Below are 16,166 nucleotides of genomic sequence, written 5' to 3' on the forward strand. Positions count from 1 at the left end.
CAAGAATGGCATTGAGGAGTTCTATAGAGATTTAGACTAAATAATGCATTCATGTGATGAGTGTGGCACTTCAACATCAACACATGTATGAAGTCTATATACTTTAGGAGTGCTTGATAAGTGGGTTGTCAAGTTCACTGAAATGTCTTGCAAGAGTTGTTAAATGGAAGCCGTATGGTATGGTTGGTATGACTGGAACTCCTTAGCTGTGATAGTATGAAAAATAATCCTCTAAACTGAGGAGCCACAATAGCCTTGTATATAGTTAGACTGTATTTTGGTCCTGACTTATGTGACTGCAGTATTGCATGGTTGCCAAAGTCTTGCACCTGTATAGTTGATATTTCAAATAATTTCTTTTTATCTACCATGCAGATGAAATACTACTATTCTTAATTATTTCTTACACTCTTAAGCATTATTTTTTTAATATTTACTTAAAATTTTGTGTCACACCATATAATTCGATCTCTAAAATTGAGGCAGAAAAACTATTTATTATTTTAAATAAATTATAATTAGTTAAGTTATTGGTCCTGGATTAAAATAAGGACAGTCCATTACTATATAGTGTATATATAATTCCCAATGAAGACGTTAAATCCCACAATTTCATCTTCACCTGCCATGCACGTCTGGTGGCCATTTTCTTAATTTCCACATTGTGTATGTGAAAATTCTCTGGTTTTCATGGTGAAGATGATGCAAAGAGCCTTCCCAAGGGCATTTTCGGCTAAAACCTCTCGCTTTCGTTGCTCTTCAACTGCATTGCAATCAACTCTCACCAAGCCTGTTCAACAAAATGAGCATCCTCTCCCCAAAATGCCCCCTTTCGACTACACTCCTCCCCCATACACCGGCCCCTTGGCCGATGACATCCTCCGCAAACGCCAACAATTCCTCAACCCAGCCGTCTTTCATTTCTTCAAGAATCCAGTTATGTTCCAGCCTTTCTTCCCTTTTATTTATTATATACTATACATATATATGTCGTTTACGAATTTATTCTGACAATTTTATCCTGTAACTTTAAAATTTTCGGAACAAAAAATGGTCGTAATTTGCTATTATGACTGTAAAAATACACCTAAATAGGCTGTAGGTCATGTGCTCTTTTTCGACCATTTTAGCAAATTCCGATAACTTTTATCCTCAACGTGCCAAATTTTAAAAATTACATAACAAAGTTGCTGAAATGAATTTGTACTTTCCGATATTTCAAGGTTTGATGGAACTTTCAACTTTCATTTTTCATTTTTCATTTTTCACTTTTTCCTTTTTCTGTTGGTGCAGCTGAATCTGGTTGAGGGAAAGATGCAGTACTTGTTCGACGAAAAGGGCCGGAGATATCTAGACGCGTACGGGGGAATAGCTACCGTTTCTTGCGGGCACTGCCATCCTGAAGTGGTGGACGCCATCGTCAATCAGACTAAGCGTTTGCAGCATTCCACCATTCTGTACTTGAACCCTGCCATCGCCGAATTTGCAGAGGCTCTCGCGTCAAAGATGCCCGGTGACCTCAAGGTTTATTCAATCTCTTTTGTTGTTTGAGTTCAAGAGAGACTACTTTGATTGCTTGAAAGAATGATTTAACACAATTAGGGTTATGTGTATGTTATGTACATTAGGTCGTTTTCTTCACAAACTCCGGGACAGAGGCAAATGAGCTGGCTTTGATGATGGCCCGATTGTACACAGGTTCTCACGACGTAATCTCGATTAGGAACGGGTATCATGGCAATGCAGGTGCCACAATGGCTGCCACTGCTCAGAGTAGCTACAAGTTTAATGTTATACAGGTATATATTTATATATATAAACATCATGTGAGCATGCCTTGTCGTTTGATGGCGCTAATGTTATTTGAATTTGGGAAATTGCATTATTTGTTTTGTATTATATGATCAATACACTTTTTGTTTCATTGGTTACTACATTTTCATTAATTGTCTTAAGTTAATGTTTTGGTGAGAAATATACGTGTTAAGCACATGCCCTTTAACTTAAATACTAATGAAATCTAATAAAATGATTAAAAGTGATAAATTTTTGTAATTTATAGGACTATTAATGATAATTTGATGACTGATATGGACTAAAAGTGGCCAAAGAGTTAATTCTCACATGTTTAGCACGTATCTTTTTTGTCAAAATACAAACAAGATCTAATAAAAGACTAAAATTAGATTTTTTTAACTTATGGGACGAAAAATGTAATAATCCCAAAATACGAGACAGAAAGTGTTATCTTCCCATTAGAATTGCGACTTGTATTTTGAAAACTCAATTGAAAACCCCTTTATAGTTTAAAATTAGGCGAAAGCCTGCCACTGTTTTCTTAAATATAGCCCAATTGTTCCTTTCCATTAAATAACGACGTTAACTTTTCTATAAAGTTGTCGTTCCCTTTCTTGCTATATATATTTTTTTCTTATTTTAATGATCGTTGGATCTTTTTTGAAATAAAAGATGTAGATCTGATCAATTGATCTTAACCATTAATCTTAAAAATTGAAGGATTAAATTTAACAAATTTATAAATTATTATTTTATTTAATAAAATATTAATCCCCCTTCCCCACCCCCACCACACCCTCGCCGCCTATCGCGCCTTCCTCCACACCTTGCCATCGCCATCGCCATCGCCATCGCCAGCAATGCGATCCCTGCAAGGAAGCAACAACAATTTGGCGGCTTCACTTTCACCTAGATCACCAGTGAATCATGGCGCGGTGTCGTTGTTGCCCAAAGCTTATCTGGCCAATGGCATCGCGGTCTCCCAAAGTTGTTCCGGGTGACGGTGATGCCTCACCCAAAATTCGGGGGTGATGGTCATTTAAATTTAGATAATTGATTTAAAATTTAAAAAATACAAAATAAAGTAATATTTTTTTTAAATTCATAGAATAGTAATTTAAATTTAGTATTATTCACAATAACTAACATAATCTATTAAAATATAGTTAAAATAAATAATAATTTAAATTATTGAATATTGTTGTTATTATTAGTTAGCATTTATATGGATACACATCTATATATATTTAAAAAATAAACTTTTATATACTATTTTCTATTCTGACTTTAGTTTAAATTTTCAATTTAAGTTATAAATTAATAAAAAAACTTATAATTTTTTTTAGTATTTTGATATTTACATAAACATAGTTAAGAACAAGAAAATTATATATATTCTTAGAAGGGATGGAAATGCAAGAAAAAAGAACAATAAAAATAAGGTTATAGGGGCATTTTATTCCAAAATGCCATAAAAACACCATGACTCACACCACTCACGTATCTAATATACCTTCCGTTAATCACTAATGAAAATGGTAGTTTTCGCTGAGTTTTACAAAACACATTGTGGGTTTTAGTCTATTTCCAAAACACAGGATTTTTTTAACTATTTAAAAGGGGGGGGGGGGGGTAAATGGATTTTAGCCTTAGAATTTCCTCGTGATATTGGAAGGTTGAGGGTCAAGAATTTGAATTGGAAAATAGTCATATTCCGAATTTTAAAGATTAAACTCCAATAGAAAATATATCATTTAGTTTCTACAGAAAAAAAAAGGGTTAGTTTCTGGCATATTCATGTAGTTGAGGTGCACATTTCCTATCCTGAACACTCTATGATCACAGTTTTAGTCACAAATGACATGTACTGTAAAGACTACAAAACTGTGCACATGACATGTTTATTAATTAGCTTTTATGTGCAACAGACGGGAGTCCACCACGCACAGAATCCGGACCAGTATAGAGGCCTCTTCGGCTCTGACGGACCGATGTATGCGAGAGATGTCGATGAGATAATTACTTACGGAACGTCCGGTCGAGTTGCTGGTTTTATTGCTGAAGCCATACAGGTTGAGTACATCTTATTCAGACATATATATATATATATATATACAGTTGCTCAGGTCCGTTATGCTCACAAAATGCAATCTTTACGTACAGGGAGTGGGTGGGATCATGGAGTTGGCTCCTGGATATCTGCCAGCAGTCTACAGCAGCATTAGAAAAGCAGGGGGCCTTTGCATTGCTGATGAGGTCCAATCAGGTTTTGCTCGCACTGGCAGCCATTTCTGGGGATTTGAGGCTCACGATGTTGTGCCTGACATTGTAACCATGGCCAAGGTACTCTTTCTATGTCCTCTTTTACAGGTCTTTATTTTGGAAGTTGTCACTCAACCACATTTATGAAAATATGAAAATTAATTAATTAATTTCCTAATACCAAAATTTAAGTACTGCAAATACAAATAATTCCTACTATCATAGTGTTGGGGTACTGTTTTCTGTCAAATTGTATATGTGTTTAGGAAGTACAGAAAAAAATAAGGTAATTGCAACATAAAAAAAGATTAATGTAAGGTTTATGTATATTTTTGATCCTCTAATGTTGGTACTTGGATTTTTTTATCCTTTATGTAACTTTTTAACATTTTGCAAATTTGGTCCTTCCAGCGGGGGATTTTGCAAAAGTAGCTGGAGTAAATCATGTGCATTTCACGTGGTTCGTTTAAATTGGGGCATTCGTTCTGATAGACTCACTTTTGCCAACATATAATATGGAGAATTCTCCTACGTTGTGCGGGATTGATTTTTATTATGAGAGTTTCGTGCAAAGTTATAATAGAAAGATCACCTCTGAATTATTTTCACGAAAACATGTATAAAACATTGCAAATGTAAACTCTCAATGGCGCCAACCACCCTGTGACTCCTGTCAACTCAGTGTAGAGTTGGATTTTCGAGCCTTAATGTAAAGTTAGGGCAAGTTCCACACTCAAACACAAAGTTATTTATTTTTTTATTAATAAAAAATAAATAAATTATATTAATATAATTAATTTAAATATATTAATATTAATATGTCGAGTCGTGATTTGACATTAAAAATTATTTTTTTCAACATAAATGCTTGGTGTCGTGATTTTAAATCACGACACCCACCTTTTTGTTTTGTAATTTTGTTTTTTTTTTTTAATGGGTGTCGTGATTCTGAATCACGACACGCTAACAATTAGTAGAAAACAAGATGAACGTCTAATTGTTAGCGTGTTATGTCGGATCTAATGTCTTTAGGGCATTGGAAATGGCATACCACTCGGTGCAGTGGTAACTACTCCAGAGATTGCAGAGGTCTTGGCTTGTCGAAACTATTACAATACATATGGCGGCAATCCTGTCTGTGCTGTCGCGGGGCTTGCCGTTCTTAAAGTAATAGAAAAAGAAAAGCTTCAGCAGAATGCCTTCAATGTTGGATTCTATTTGAAGCAGCGTCTTAGTTCTTTGAAGGATAAATACGAAAGTATGTCCGCTTTCCAAATTGCAAATATTGTACTTAAGAAAAAGGTACAAATTTATCTAATCAATCATGTTATGATACGATCGTGTAGTCATCGGGGATGTCAGGGGCAGAGGCCTGCTGGTGGGAGTCGAATTCGTGACAGATAGACACTTGAAAACGCCTGCCAAGATTGAAACTCTTGGTGTGATGGAGCAGATGAAAGGTGTCGTTCTTGCCTTTATGTTAACATCTCACGTTAATTTTCTTCTAATGTCTTTCTGAATTATTCGTCATATATGCAAGTGCTCAGAAATGGGAGTACTAATAGGAAAAGGGGGGCTCTTGGGCAATGTATTTAGGATCACACCACCCCTCTGCTTCACCAGAGAGGACGTCGGTTCGTTCTATCACCATATTTCCTCTTCTTTTCATACGTATTCGTCTTGTTTTTTCAAATATTCATGTAGATTTTCTGGTCGATGTGATGGACTACGCGTTGTCTAAGATATAAACGCTGAGGGCAATGCTGTGCAAGTGAGCATGCAAGAGGTTGGTTGGTAGGATGTTGTGTAAAGGAAGTACTGCAGATTTCAAATTTTATGACGAGAGAATGCAACATTTTGTTGTCAAATCTGCCGATATGTATAGGACAAATAAGCAAACAACTCCCCTATGATAAATAAAATAGTAATTTATCCCCATGTATTGTTTAAAATGTAGCAATTTATGCCCATGAATTTTAAAAAATGAAAGTGGATAGATTGCTTTATTTTTTGAAACTAAAAATGATAATAAAAATTAAAAATTAATAAAAATATTTGAACGTAAGAAATTTATAAACTCATACAAAACGATAAATACAAATTAAATTAAAATGATTATAATTAACATAAAAATCATATATTTCATGAACTCGTGAAACACAACTTGATAATTATAAAAGTAAAAGTAAAAGTAAAAAGTAAAAAAATAAAAATGAAGGAAAGAAATTTCGAACATAAGGAATTTATATTAACTCATAGACAAAAATAATTATATAACATAAGATTTATATATTTCATGAACTCATGAAATAAAAATTAAATAGCAATGAAAGAAAATTTTGATCTTTCATGATCTCATGTATATAAAATCAATTATTATATATTTTTTTAAATCAAATATTGAATCTACATTAATTATATAAGAAAGTTATATATATATATATAATATATAATATAATACCATTAACGCCTACTTACCAAATAGAGAATTTTTACAATAAAAAAAAATCAAAATTTTAGAAAATTATAATTGAGTCAAAATTGCTCAATTTTGATCAAATTGGAGTCTGTCAAATTGGAAACTGAATCAAATATCAAGAAAGATTTTGGCTTAATTTTTAATTTTAATTTTATTTTCTTCAAACACGTTTTAAACAAAATTGTTTTATTTAACCGATAATTCTTTTTTAAAACTTAAATGGATTAGTTTATAATTGAAACTATAATTATTTAACCTATAATTGTTTATTATTCTAGCAATAATATTTTTACTATTTCAGTAGCAATAATAATAGTGAGTGAATGAGTGAGAAAGAAAGAGACAATAGAGAGAGAGAGTTTCTGCAGTGTTAAGGGAGGGGTAGAGAGAAAGGAAGAGAGAATTTAGAATGACTAGTTTTTGTAGTTAGTTCCATAACTCTAAGAATTTAGAATGAATTTCAATTGTGCAATTTAAATCCACAATGCCCAAATTCTTAGTTTTATTTAAAGGGAGTGGATCGGCCCTGAAAACGCGATGAAAGTGTAAAAAATGATTCAACATACAATTAAATCACGATTGGAGGGTGTACTCTTGATCTTTTTTGGGCGTTCAATATACAAAAATAAATATAAATAGGTCAAGAATGCAAAGAAAAATCAGAGGTACGTGTGGGTATGTGTTCCTCCACAGAAGTGCAAAGAATTAACAACATTATTGATTAACGTTTGATCCTTTGTTCCTCTTTTGATTTCAAAGATCTTTAGAAGATTTTTATAGAGAAAATGGGAGAGAAACTTTGTGGGTATGTGTTTGTAGTAGTTGTTGATCAGCTATGAGGGTTTAGGAGGCTTTATATGAGACCTAGTCACAGATACCAAAGAGTTTTGACCTAACAAGACTCAGACAACTATCCACCACCCTTAAAGCTACCTTGTGGCTGATTTTGGTGCACTCTAGAGCACCAATTCGGCCACACCACAACCAAGAAGGAGTTTTGACTCTCCTTTAATCTAGTCATGCTCTAACCAAGGCCTTGGACTTATATATTAATGGACTAGGCTTGATTTAATTTTAATTAAATCAAGCCTATTAAATCAAGCCTACATCTCATGAACTTTAAATAGAACCTAGTTTAATTCATAAGCCAATATCATTTAACCCAATTAAAGGATCCAAGACTTTTATTATCTCTCTTTCAATTTATAAATCCAATTTATAAATCGGACCAAGTCCAATAAAATTAATTCAATTAATTATAATGGCTAACTTAAATTTTTAACTAATCTAATTAATTAAATTTCAATCATCCATCCAATGGGTTGGTCTAAATAAATGATTCAATCATCTATTTCTCCAAGAATTAATTTAATCCAATTAAATCAATTCAACTATTTTGGAATTAATTCTAAATTAATTTCATCCCATTATAGTGGTAGGGTGTCTCTTTAGATTCACCCTCAGCTAAACTTAGGCGTGTGTGATTAGCACAATTAATTAGATCTAATTTAATAATCATTTCACCATGGGGGTCGTCTAGCAACAGACTATGGCACTAGAAACTTGGTAAATAGTGGCGTGAACATTTAGGTTCTGAATCCATACGAGTACGGTCCTACTGCTAACCGTCTCCTGATTTTGGTCAAGGATGTGAAATTAGTCATTGGTTCTCATCCTTGACTAGGCAACTATACATAATATTTGAGACGCGTTTACTCTACTGCTCTAATATAAGAAACATATCCTCAATCGATCAATCGCTTTGGCCAAAAACTTTTAGAGTCTAAACCATCTCAGAGCGCATAGGAGAATTCTCTGTCATTTACTGATAAGGGACAGATCCTCTTTTGGAATCAACCGTCCTTACTATATAATTTGACTGTACTAGATAAGACTTATAATGACTATACTTCACAATACAACCATCGCTCGCTATATTCAAGATGGTTAGATTTGGAAGAATGATATGGAGAATGCAACGGGCCTTTGTTGTATCAACCTCAATGGAAAATTGAATCTTTAACTCAAGGACAGAAATTAGTGGTTGAGTATTTCTCAAGGCTGCGTATGATTTGGAATGAACTTGATGTACCCACTCCTCAGTGCACATGTGGGTGCACTTGTGGAGCGTTCAAAGGCTACTGCAGACCAAACAACTTTCACAAGATTAACATAGTTTCTAATGGGCTTAAGTGAAACCTTTGATCACCTGCGTGATCAATTGCTTGTAATGGACCCAATACCCACGATAAATAAGGCGTACTCCATGATTCCGAGGGTAGAGAAGCAAAGAAAAGTCAGTACAGAAGGAACATATTCCATGGACACTGCTGCTATGCAGGTGAGAACAGGGAGTTCGAAAAGAATATGTGCCCAGACCTGGGTAACAAAGGATGTTCGTTGACAAGAGGGTACAACAATACAACAATTGCAACCGTGCATGACACACCACAGATACCTGCTTCAAGCTCCATGGGACGCCAGACTGATATAGAGATTTAGTTGAGAAAAGGAAGAAAGAGACAGGAGGGGCAAGGGCTTATAACACACGAATGGAAGAACCACACAAAGAAAGCAACCAAGAGATGTTGTTGCAGGAGCTGATACGCTTGATGAAAGCAGAGAGACATCAAGCACAGATGCCTGAAGATCCCTTGCAGGCTAACTTTGCACAACTAGTGAACTTTGCAGGTAAGAGTTGTAAATTTTCTGGCATTCAAAATTTGTTCTTAGACTCTTGGATAGTTGACACAGGCGCAACAAATCACATGTGTGCAAACAGAAATGCTTTTCAGTCTATTGTGCCTTCCCCTCAATCCACTCTTGTGTATCTTCCAGATGGAACAACACAACCTGTAACTCACAAAGAATTGTTGCTCAACACCCTACTCTCACCCTTACAGATGTCCTCTATGTGCCTCACTTTGAATATAACTTGCTCTCCATTTCTATGCTTTGCTTGCACTCTTCTTTTGAAATGAAATTTTACTCTTCACATTGTCTCTCACAGGACCTAAAGACTAACAAGATCATAGCTGTAGGAAAGCTCTACAGAAACCTTTACATGCTAGACAAGTCTTCATTTCATCCAGCTACTATAGCTTCCTTGAACTCTGTCCAGGATACTTTACCTGTTGATTCAGACTTACGTAATAATGTGTTGTGGCATTGGTGGCTGGGACATCCCTCCTTGAATGTCTTGAAACATATTCCTGCTATAACATCTATTGATGCATTTGATCCTTGTATGATTTGCCCTCTTGCGAAACAAAGCAGATTACTTTTCCAATCTTGTAATATCCATACCAAACACACTTTTGAATTGATACATGTTGATCTTTGGGGACCTTATAAGACCCCAACACTTGATGATTGCAATTACTTTCTCACTATTATAGATGATTTTAGTCGCGCCACATGGACTTTCTTCCTTTGTTATAAAACACAAGTCAGTCATATACTAGATGTGTTCCTCATAACGGTACAAACACAATTTGAGTGCAAGGTAAAATTGGTAAGGTCAGATAATGGCACTGAATTCACTAATACTGCCAGTCAAAGTTTGTTTCTCTCTTGGCATTGTTCATCAATAGGTCCTGTCCTCACACACCTCAATCAAATGGGATGGAAGAGAGAAAACATAGACACATCCTTAATTTATATTTATATTCATTTATTATCTTAATATGTATTTTTAGGTACTTTTTGAAACTACAAAAATTAATAATACAAATTATACAGATATATTATTTTGGTTCATTTTTAAAAATTATGCACATACATAGGATGTGCTGCACTTACTAAATAATTATAATTTGTCACTCTATATTCGGAGTCATACAGGGTAGTAAATGCAATTAAGCCTTTTTATTTACTTAAAGCTATTCCATAACAACAATACTATTTACTTAATGGTGAAGTGTATAGTTACCATTACATACTTAAAATTTCAAAGTGAAAAAATCTCAACGTTATTAGTCACACTTTTATTGCTAGAAATATTAAACTATATTATAATTCTATTGCTAGTCATAGAAAATGATAAACAACAGCAAACCCTAATTGAATAAATTGTAGTCTATAGTCTGTTATGTGAATGCATTAGTTTCTTTGTTCGTGCATGAAGGATGAAAGCTAGCAATGTCCCTACTACACACAAACAACCCCATATGATGAAAGTGGTCTGGTAGCATTTTTGACCAATGCAGTTCCCTTCTCCGGAGGCATTTCTCCCTCTGTTGTAGAGCTGTGCAGCAAAGTCCCCAAACAAGAAAGACCCTATAGGTATGTTAGAGACCAAGACATTATGATTCACACCGAAGTTCTTTGTCCCGAAGAGTTCAATGGTTGTCGACACAGAGATGGAGGTGATTGCACCGGTGCATATGCCTATAACGGCAGTGCTGGCGTAGAGTGAAACGTCGTGCGTGTTTAGTAGTAAAAAGAACGCTCCGCACATTGGGGCCATGGTGGCTCCCATGGCTCCGGCTCTTGAACACACGCGTTTGTTTCTGAAGCGATTGAGGAAGACATGTTAGAAATATCAAATATTATTATTAAATACATCTCTCTCTCTCTCTCTTAGTATTACATTTTGATTTTTAAACGTGAGGTGGTTGTTTGATATAGTATCGTATGAAATGCATTTTATTACTATAGAGACATTATGATGATGTAAATATGCATGTTTATGCATGAATCTTGGCTTGTCTGAGAGCAAGTCACATAAATACAGAAAGATTGGTTGTGGGGTTATAATTTGACTTTGGGCAGAGGTAGGAGAGGTGGTGGAAGCATAATGTACATACAAATCACATGGATCAATAAATTCATCGACCAACCCCTATTATAAGGACAGGTTTGCAATAAAAACGTACGTATAATGCCCTATACATCATAGAATTGCTACTCATCATGATTTTCTGTATTTTGTGTTAATTGTGTGTGTATAGGATACTTATATCCTACGATTCTCTTCGTCTTAATTTGTGTCCATAATCTCTCACACGTCATGGATGTAATAAGTGTACAAGATTTTGAATATTGGACTCAATATATAGGGAAATTCTAATACGGACCCGGTTTGATCGAATTTGAACTAATCATATGATAAGAGTAATATATTTATCATATAATTGATGTACAATTTAGATAAACTGATCAATCATATAGCAATTGTGATATATACTTGCTCTGTGATTGGTTTATTTCGATCAAACCTACAAGTCCTAACAAGAAATTTTCATATATATGCTACTCGAACAATCATAATACGAAATAAAAGTAGCTTTCGAGTAAATAAATATTAACGATGTCTTAATCTAATAGTTAAAGTTGAGGTCTTATGAATAAGTTTGAAATCATACATGGTTCGTGTCCTACAGGATGTGTGGGTGTTTATCTTACTTAATGTGATTTCATTCTAATAGGTACTTGTCTCACTTAATGTGAGTTCATTGTTATATTAATTTATTGATCGAATCAATGTATTTATCAATATTAATATAATACGTAATAATCGCTTCAAAATAATAAAAGACAACCCGATCATCTAAATTTTAAGAAAAAGCAACACGAGTGATTCCAAAGGAATTGGAGAATAAAGGGGTGACAATTTTAATTATGTTGGGCAGTTCTATTTTCACTCCAAGAAAATTATGCCAATAACTAAAAGAATTAGGAGGAGAGTAAATTTGTCATTAATTAAAAATTAATTTGGCAAGGGATAAGAATTTTAAGTTCTAGTGATTTCAAAATTAACATTAGAAATAAAATATTTTTTTCTATAATTAGAAAGAAACTTTAATGTTGAAAGCTTCATAGTTAAATTTGGCAAAATATTTGAAAATTTTTCTCAAAATTTTACTGTCAAATATTTTCCTTAGTAAAATCAACAATGAAAAATTTTGATGGTAAAATCAGCTACGAGCTAATTACCAAGAAGATATTTTTCTTATTACGTTGGTTGGTAACGTAAATTAGCAAGGACTTCCACTATTTTACAAAAAATTTGTGTTGTTACTATTGATATTATTTCTTTTAATGTTGGTAAGCCTTGTAATTTAAAAACATCGGTATATTAAGAACAAAATACATCACAAATTACAAATTGACCGTAATTTGGCATGAATCCTAACACACAAGCCCAAAATTCCAACCAAATTGCAAATTCCAGTGGATTTTTGTACTTAATATGTCAATTTTTTTAAATTACAGTATTTACTTACCCAATTGGATTTCTATAGAATCAAAATTATTGTCGTTTATAATTAGGAAATCAAAATTACAACTTTTTCTAAAATATATATATATATATTAGTATTTTTACATGGGTAAAATAAAATGAAAATAACGTGAGACTCAGACGGATAGAGAGAGAGAGAGAGAACGTACTTTGGGAAAAAGTAATCAAGAAGTGATGGCAGGAGACGGCCGAAGAAACCGAAAGCAGAAGACAAGGATACGAGTGAAGAGATCCCAGAACAGCCTCGTGATTCAGCAATTTGTCCTAGGTTGTTGAGGTACACCAAACCAAGTGTAGCGCCGAACAAATAAACAAAGAAGTAGAGCCAGAACTCCACTCTTCTCACCATCATCTTTGCTCCAATCTCCTCCACCACTCCAATTTCAACAACATCCCTCTGAATATCTGATGATTTCTCCCCATTCTCCATCGATGCAAACCCCTCATCATGCACTCTAATCAAGCACTTCTGCTGCACCCTCTCCCTGATTCTTTCCACCAGTGGAACAACCAGCGGCAAGAACAGTACCACAATCATGCCCACAAGAACCACATACTGAGGCATAAACCTCGAGCCCACCGACCCCAAACTGGTGATCACAGCAAACACTCCCGTGATGATTGTGATCACGAACATGGTAGAGAACCCTCTTGTCAGTTTCCTTGATTTTCCCCCATCCACGTCCCTTGCTAAGGGTGCAGCCACAGTGCAGACTATTAGCGGTAACACGGAATTCAAAAGAAGAAACACTTTGGCCCTCTCGGCAGCTGATGTCGGAGCCACAACATCCACTATACTGGTATAGAGCTTTGCGCTTAATCCCACGTAGCTGGTGGACAAACTGACGGCAATCTGGCGGTCGAGGGGGAAGTTACGTATGGCGATAATGTAGCAGACGGTGTTAATCCAGCAAATGCCGTTTCCGGCTAAAACAGTCAGGAAAAAAATGTGCCAGTAGGATAGAGAGACTTGGTTTGTGAGGAAGAGGAACTGGACACCGTAACCAACGAGGCCGAGGAAGGAGCCGATGAACAGGACTAGCCAGAGCGGGAAATGGGCTGCGGCAATCCCAGAGACCCAGCCAAGAAGCTTGCCGGCGTCGGAAGCAGAAGCAAGATTGTTGAGGAGCAGTTGTGATATGGAGAGAATTCGCTTGAGCTCGGATGAGTAAGCAGGGAAATTTGAATTGGTACCGTTGATGGATTGCAGCCACATTGTGGCAACCAGACTTAGCCATTGGAGGTCCATTGATGAGAAAGAGAGTAGTTTCTACAGCTGATGGCTGCAGTTTTAGGTGAATGTTTTCTTGGCTGAGTGCATGCAGTAATTAACTTCGGGGGGGGGGGGGGGGGGCGGGGCTGCCTCTTTCTTTTATTGGGAGGGACAGCGTGGGGTAAGGACCGACCAATTAATTTTTTTTTTAAGGGTTAGTTAAACTTATAATTCCTTTATAAATACTAAATTATATTTTCTTTAAAAAAAATTTAAAATTACACGTACACCCCTACAAAAAAATTAACTGTTTACACTTTCCTATTTTTCATTAGCGTTTAGACGAAAAATATTGACGGTCGTAAAAAAAAAATTTAAATTTTCAATTTTACCCCTCATTTAATATTTTTATGTATAAATTATGTACTTATAAGAAAAAATTTTAATAATGTTAACCTCACTCCATATATACATATATATTACATTTATCCCTTTATAAATATAAAACTATATTTGAGAATATTAAATAACGGGTAAACTTAAAAATATATGTGATTTTTGTTGCTAACTTCAGCATTTTTTGTTCAAATCCTGACAGAAGGAGATCATTTGTAAACTGAGAATTTTTGGAAGGAGCATAAATATAATTTCAAATTTTTTTTGGGGAAAGTATAATTTCGTATTTTAATAGGGGGTCTAAAAATTGATTTTTTAAGCTAAATTATATTTTACACTCTACGTGTTAGGATTTTAACCAAAAGATCATGCTAGACAGAACCAAATCACTTATAAAGTAAGTGTGATACACTTGTGAACATGTGAATAGTGAATGTGGCATCTTAAAGACAGTATCTACAATGCTCATAATTAAATGCATGTAATTCATTAATTTTGTACAATTTTAAGATTCTTTTTTTCCATGTCATTCAGCTTACGTGGCAAAATCTCAACTCTTAATGGTCAATTGACGGAAATGATCAAATCAAATAAAAAAAATGTATTTTTAGTTACCAAAGTGTAAATTATGATTAATTGTTTAGCAACTAAAATCGAATAACTATAATCTATCAATTTTGTCTCTTTATTATTTTTTTCAATATATTTCATTTTGAATTGGAGCATATTTGATTGGGTGTAAAGTGGGAGTATAAAAAAAATGAAAGTAAAAGAAATATATAAGAGATCGCTCGGTATTTAGTTAGGAGAAGAGATGAAGGGGATTAGTAAAACTTGAAGTATGTAAAATTCATTTGGAGTCTAATTTTGTTTTCGTCCAAAATTGGGCGGAAAAAATAAAAGTATAAGACCAAAAAAATAAAAAACTGCATCACTATGTTTGTTTTCATTTCCGAGTTATTTTCGAGATGAGTCAAAACATACTCAATGTTTGTCATGTTTGTCATAATTCAGAAACACCTTATCTAGGTGTTTTAAATTTTTTTAGCATAAATATATATATTATATGCACATACATATACATAAATATATATAAAAAAGACACGATTTGTCAATGAATAATAATTTTTGTCTCTCAAAACACAACATTAAACATACAATACTTATTTTAAATTATCTTCAGACACAAATCCAAACATGCATATTATATTTAACACACACTTATTTATCTTTATTTTTCTCTCTCAATCTCCACAAAGCACAACAAAACAGTCCGAAAATGAATCCAAACATTATGCATATTTTTATTTTTATTTATTTTATTGCCTATATATATAAATTTTTCTTTTCAATTCTTTTTTCATTCTTGCCGGTAATACCGTACATAATTATCAAAGAAAAGATAACAAAATTATTGAAAAATTACTGCATCGAAGTCAATGATGAATATTTTTGTTCTTGTATGATAAATATTTTTAATAATAAGATTTTTCAATATTTGATATACCAAAATTATATTAGTATTTATTAATTTATTTATTTTTTAATACAAAATAAACAGAACAAAATTCAGTAAAATTTAAAAAAAAATAGTCTTTTCTTTTCGATCTGTTTTCCTCGTACCAAATAAGTAAAAGTATTTGAAATTTACTTTCCTTCCAATCATACCAAATAGTTTGAAGGAAAACTATTATTCTTTTCCTACCCTTTTCACTTGAACCAAACGAATCCTTACATTTTATATATTTGACGGATAATTTCACACATCCAACACA

At 33.9% G+C, this 16,166-nt stretch overlaps 2 protein-coding genes across 3 annotated transcripts; one reads left to right on the plus strand and one right to left on the minus strand.

The window, feature by feature from the left end:
* The first annotated feature begins 615 nt into the window (after window positions 1-615).
* On the plus strand, window positions 616-5,990 carry LOC105163983 (alanine--glyoxylate aminotransferase 2 homolog 3, mitochondrial). 2 transcript variants are annotated; one of them, XM_020695039.2, is made up of 8 exons: window positions 616-936; window positions 1,294-1,524; window positions 1,629-1,799; window positions 3,726-3,869; window positions 3,961-4,140; window positions 5,092-5,317; window positions 5,406-5,519; window positions 5,607-5,990. In XM_020695039.2, the coding sequence occupies exons 1-8, from the start codon at window positions 691-693 to the stop codon at window positions 5,798-5,800; spliced, it is 1,506 nt and encodes a 501-aa protein (XP_020550698.1). In that variant the 5' UTR covers window positions 616-690; the 3' UTR covers window positions 5,801-5,990. The 2 variants fall into 2 exon arrangements, 1 of the variants encoding a protein (XP_020550698.1); XR_016066020.1 differs by lacking the exon at window positions 5,092-5,317 and having other exon boundaries at window positions 5,607-5,735.
* Window positions 5,991-10,499: 4,509 nt separating this feature from the next.
* LOC105163982 (protein NUCLEAR FUSION DEFECTIVE 4) lies at window positions 10,500-14,109 on the minus strand. The gene is made up of 2 exons (XM_011082518.3): window positions 12,932-14,109; window positions 10,500-11,049 (listed from the first exon to the last, which is right to left on the minus strand). The coding sequence occupies exons 1-2, from the start codon at window positions 14,029-14,031 to the stop codon at window positions 10,617-10,619; spliced, it is 1,533 nt and encodes a 510-aa protein (XP_011080820.1). The 5' UTR covers window positions 14,032-14,109; the 3' UTR covers window positions 10,500-10,616.
* Window positions 14,110-16,166: the final 2,057 nt, after the last annotated feature.

Source organism: Sesamum indicum, linkage group LG6 (assembly GCF_026168435.1).
Source record: "Sesamum indicum cultivar Baizhima isolate 11 linkage group LG6, ASM2616843v1, whole genome shotgun sequence".
Classification (NCBI taxonomy): domain Eukaryota; kingdom Viridiplantae; phylum Streptophyta; class Magnoliopsida; order Lamiales; family Pedaliaceae; genus Sesamum; species Sesamum indicum.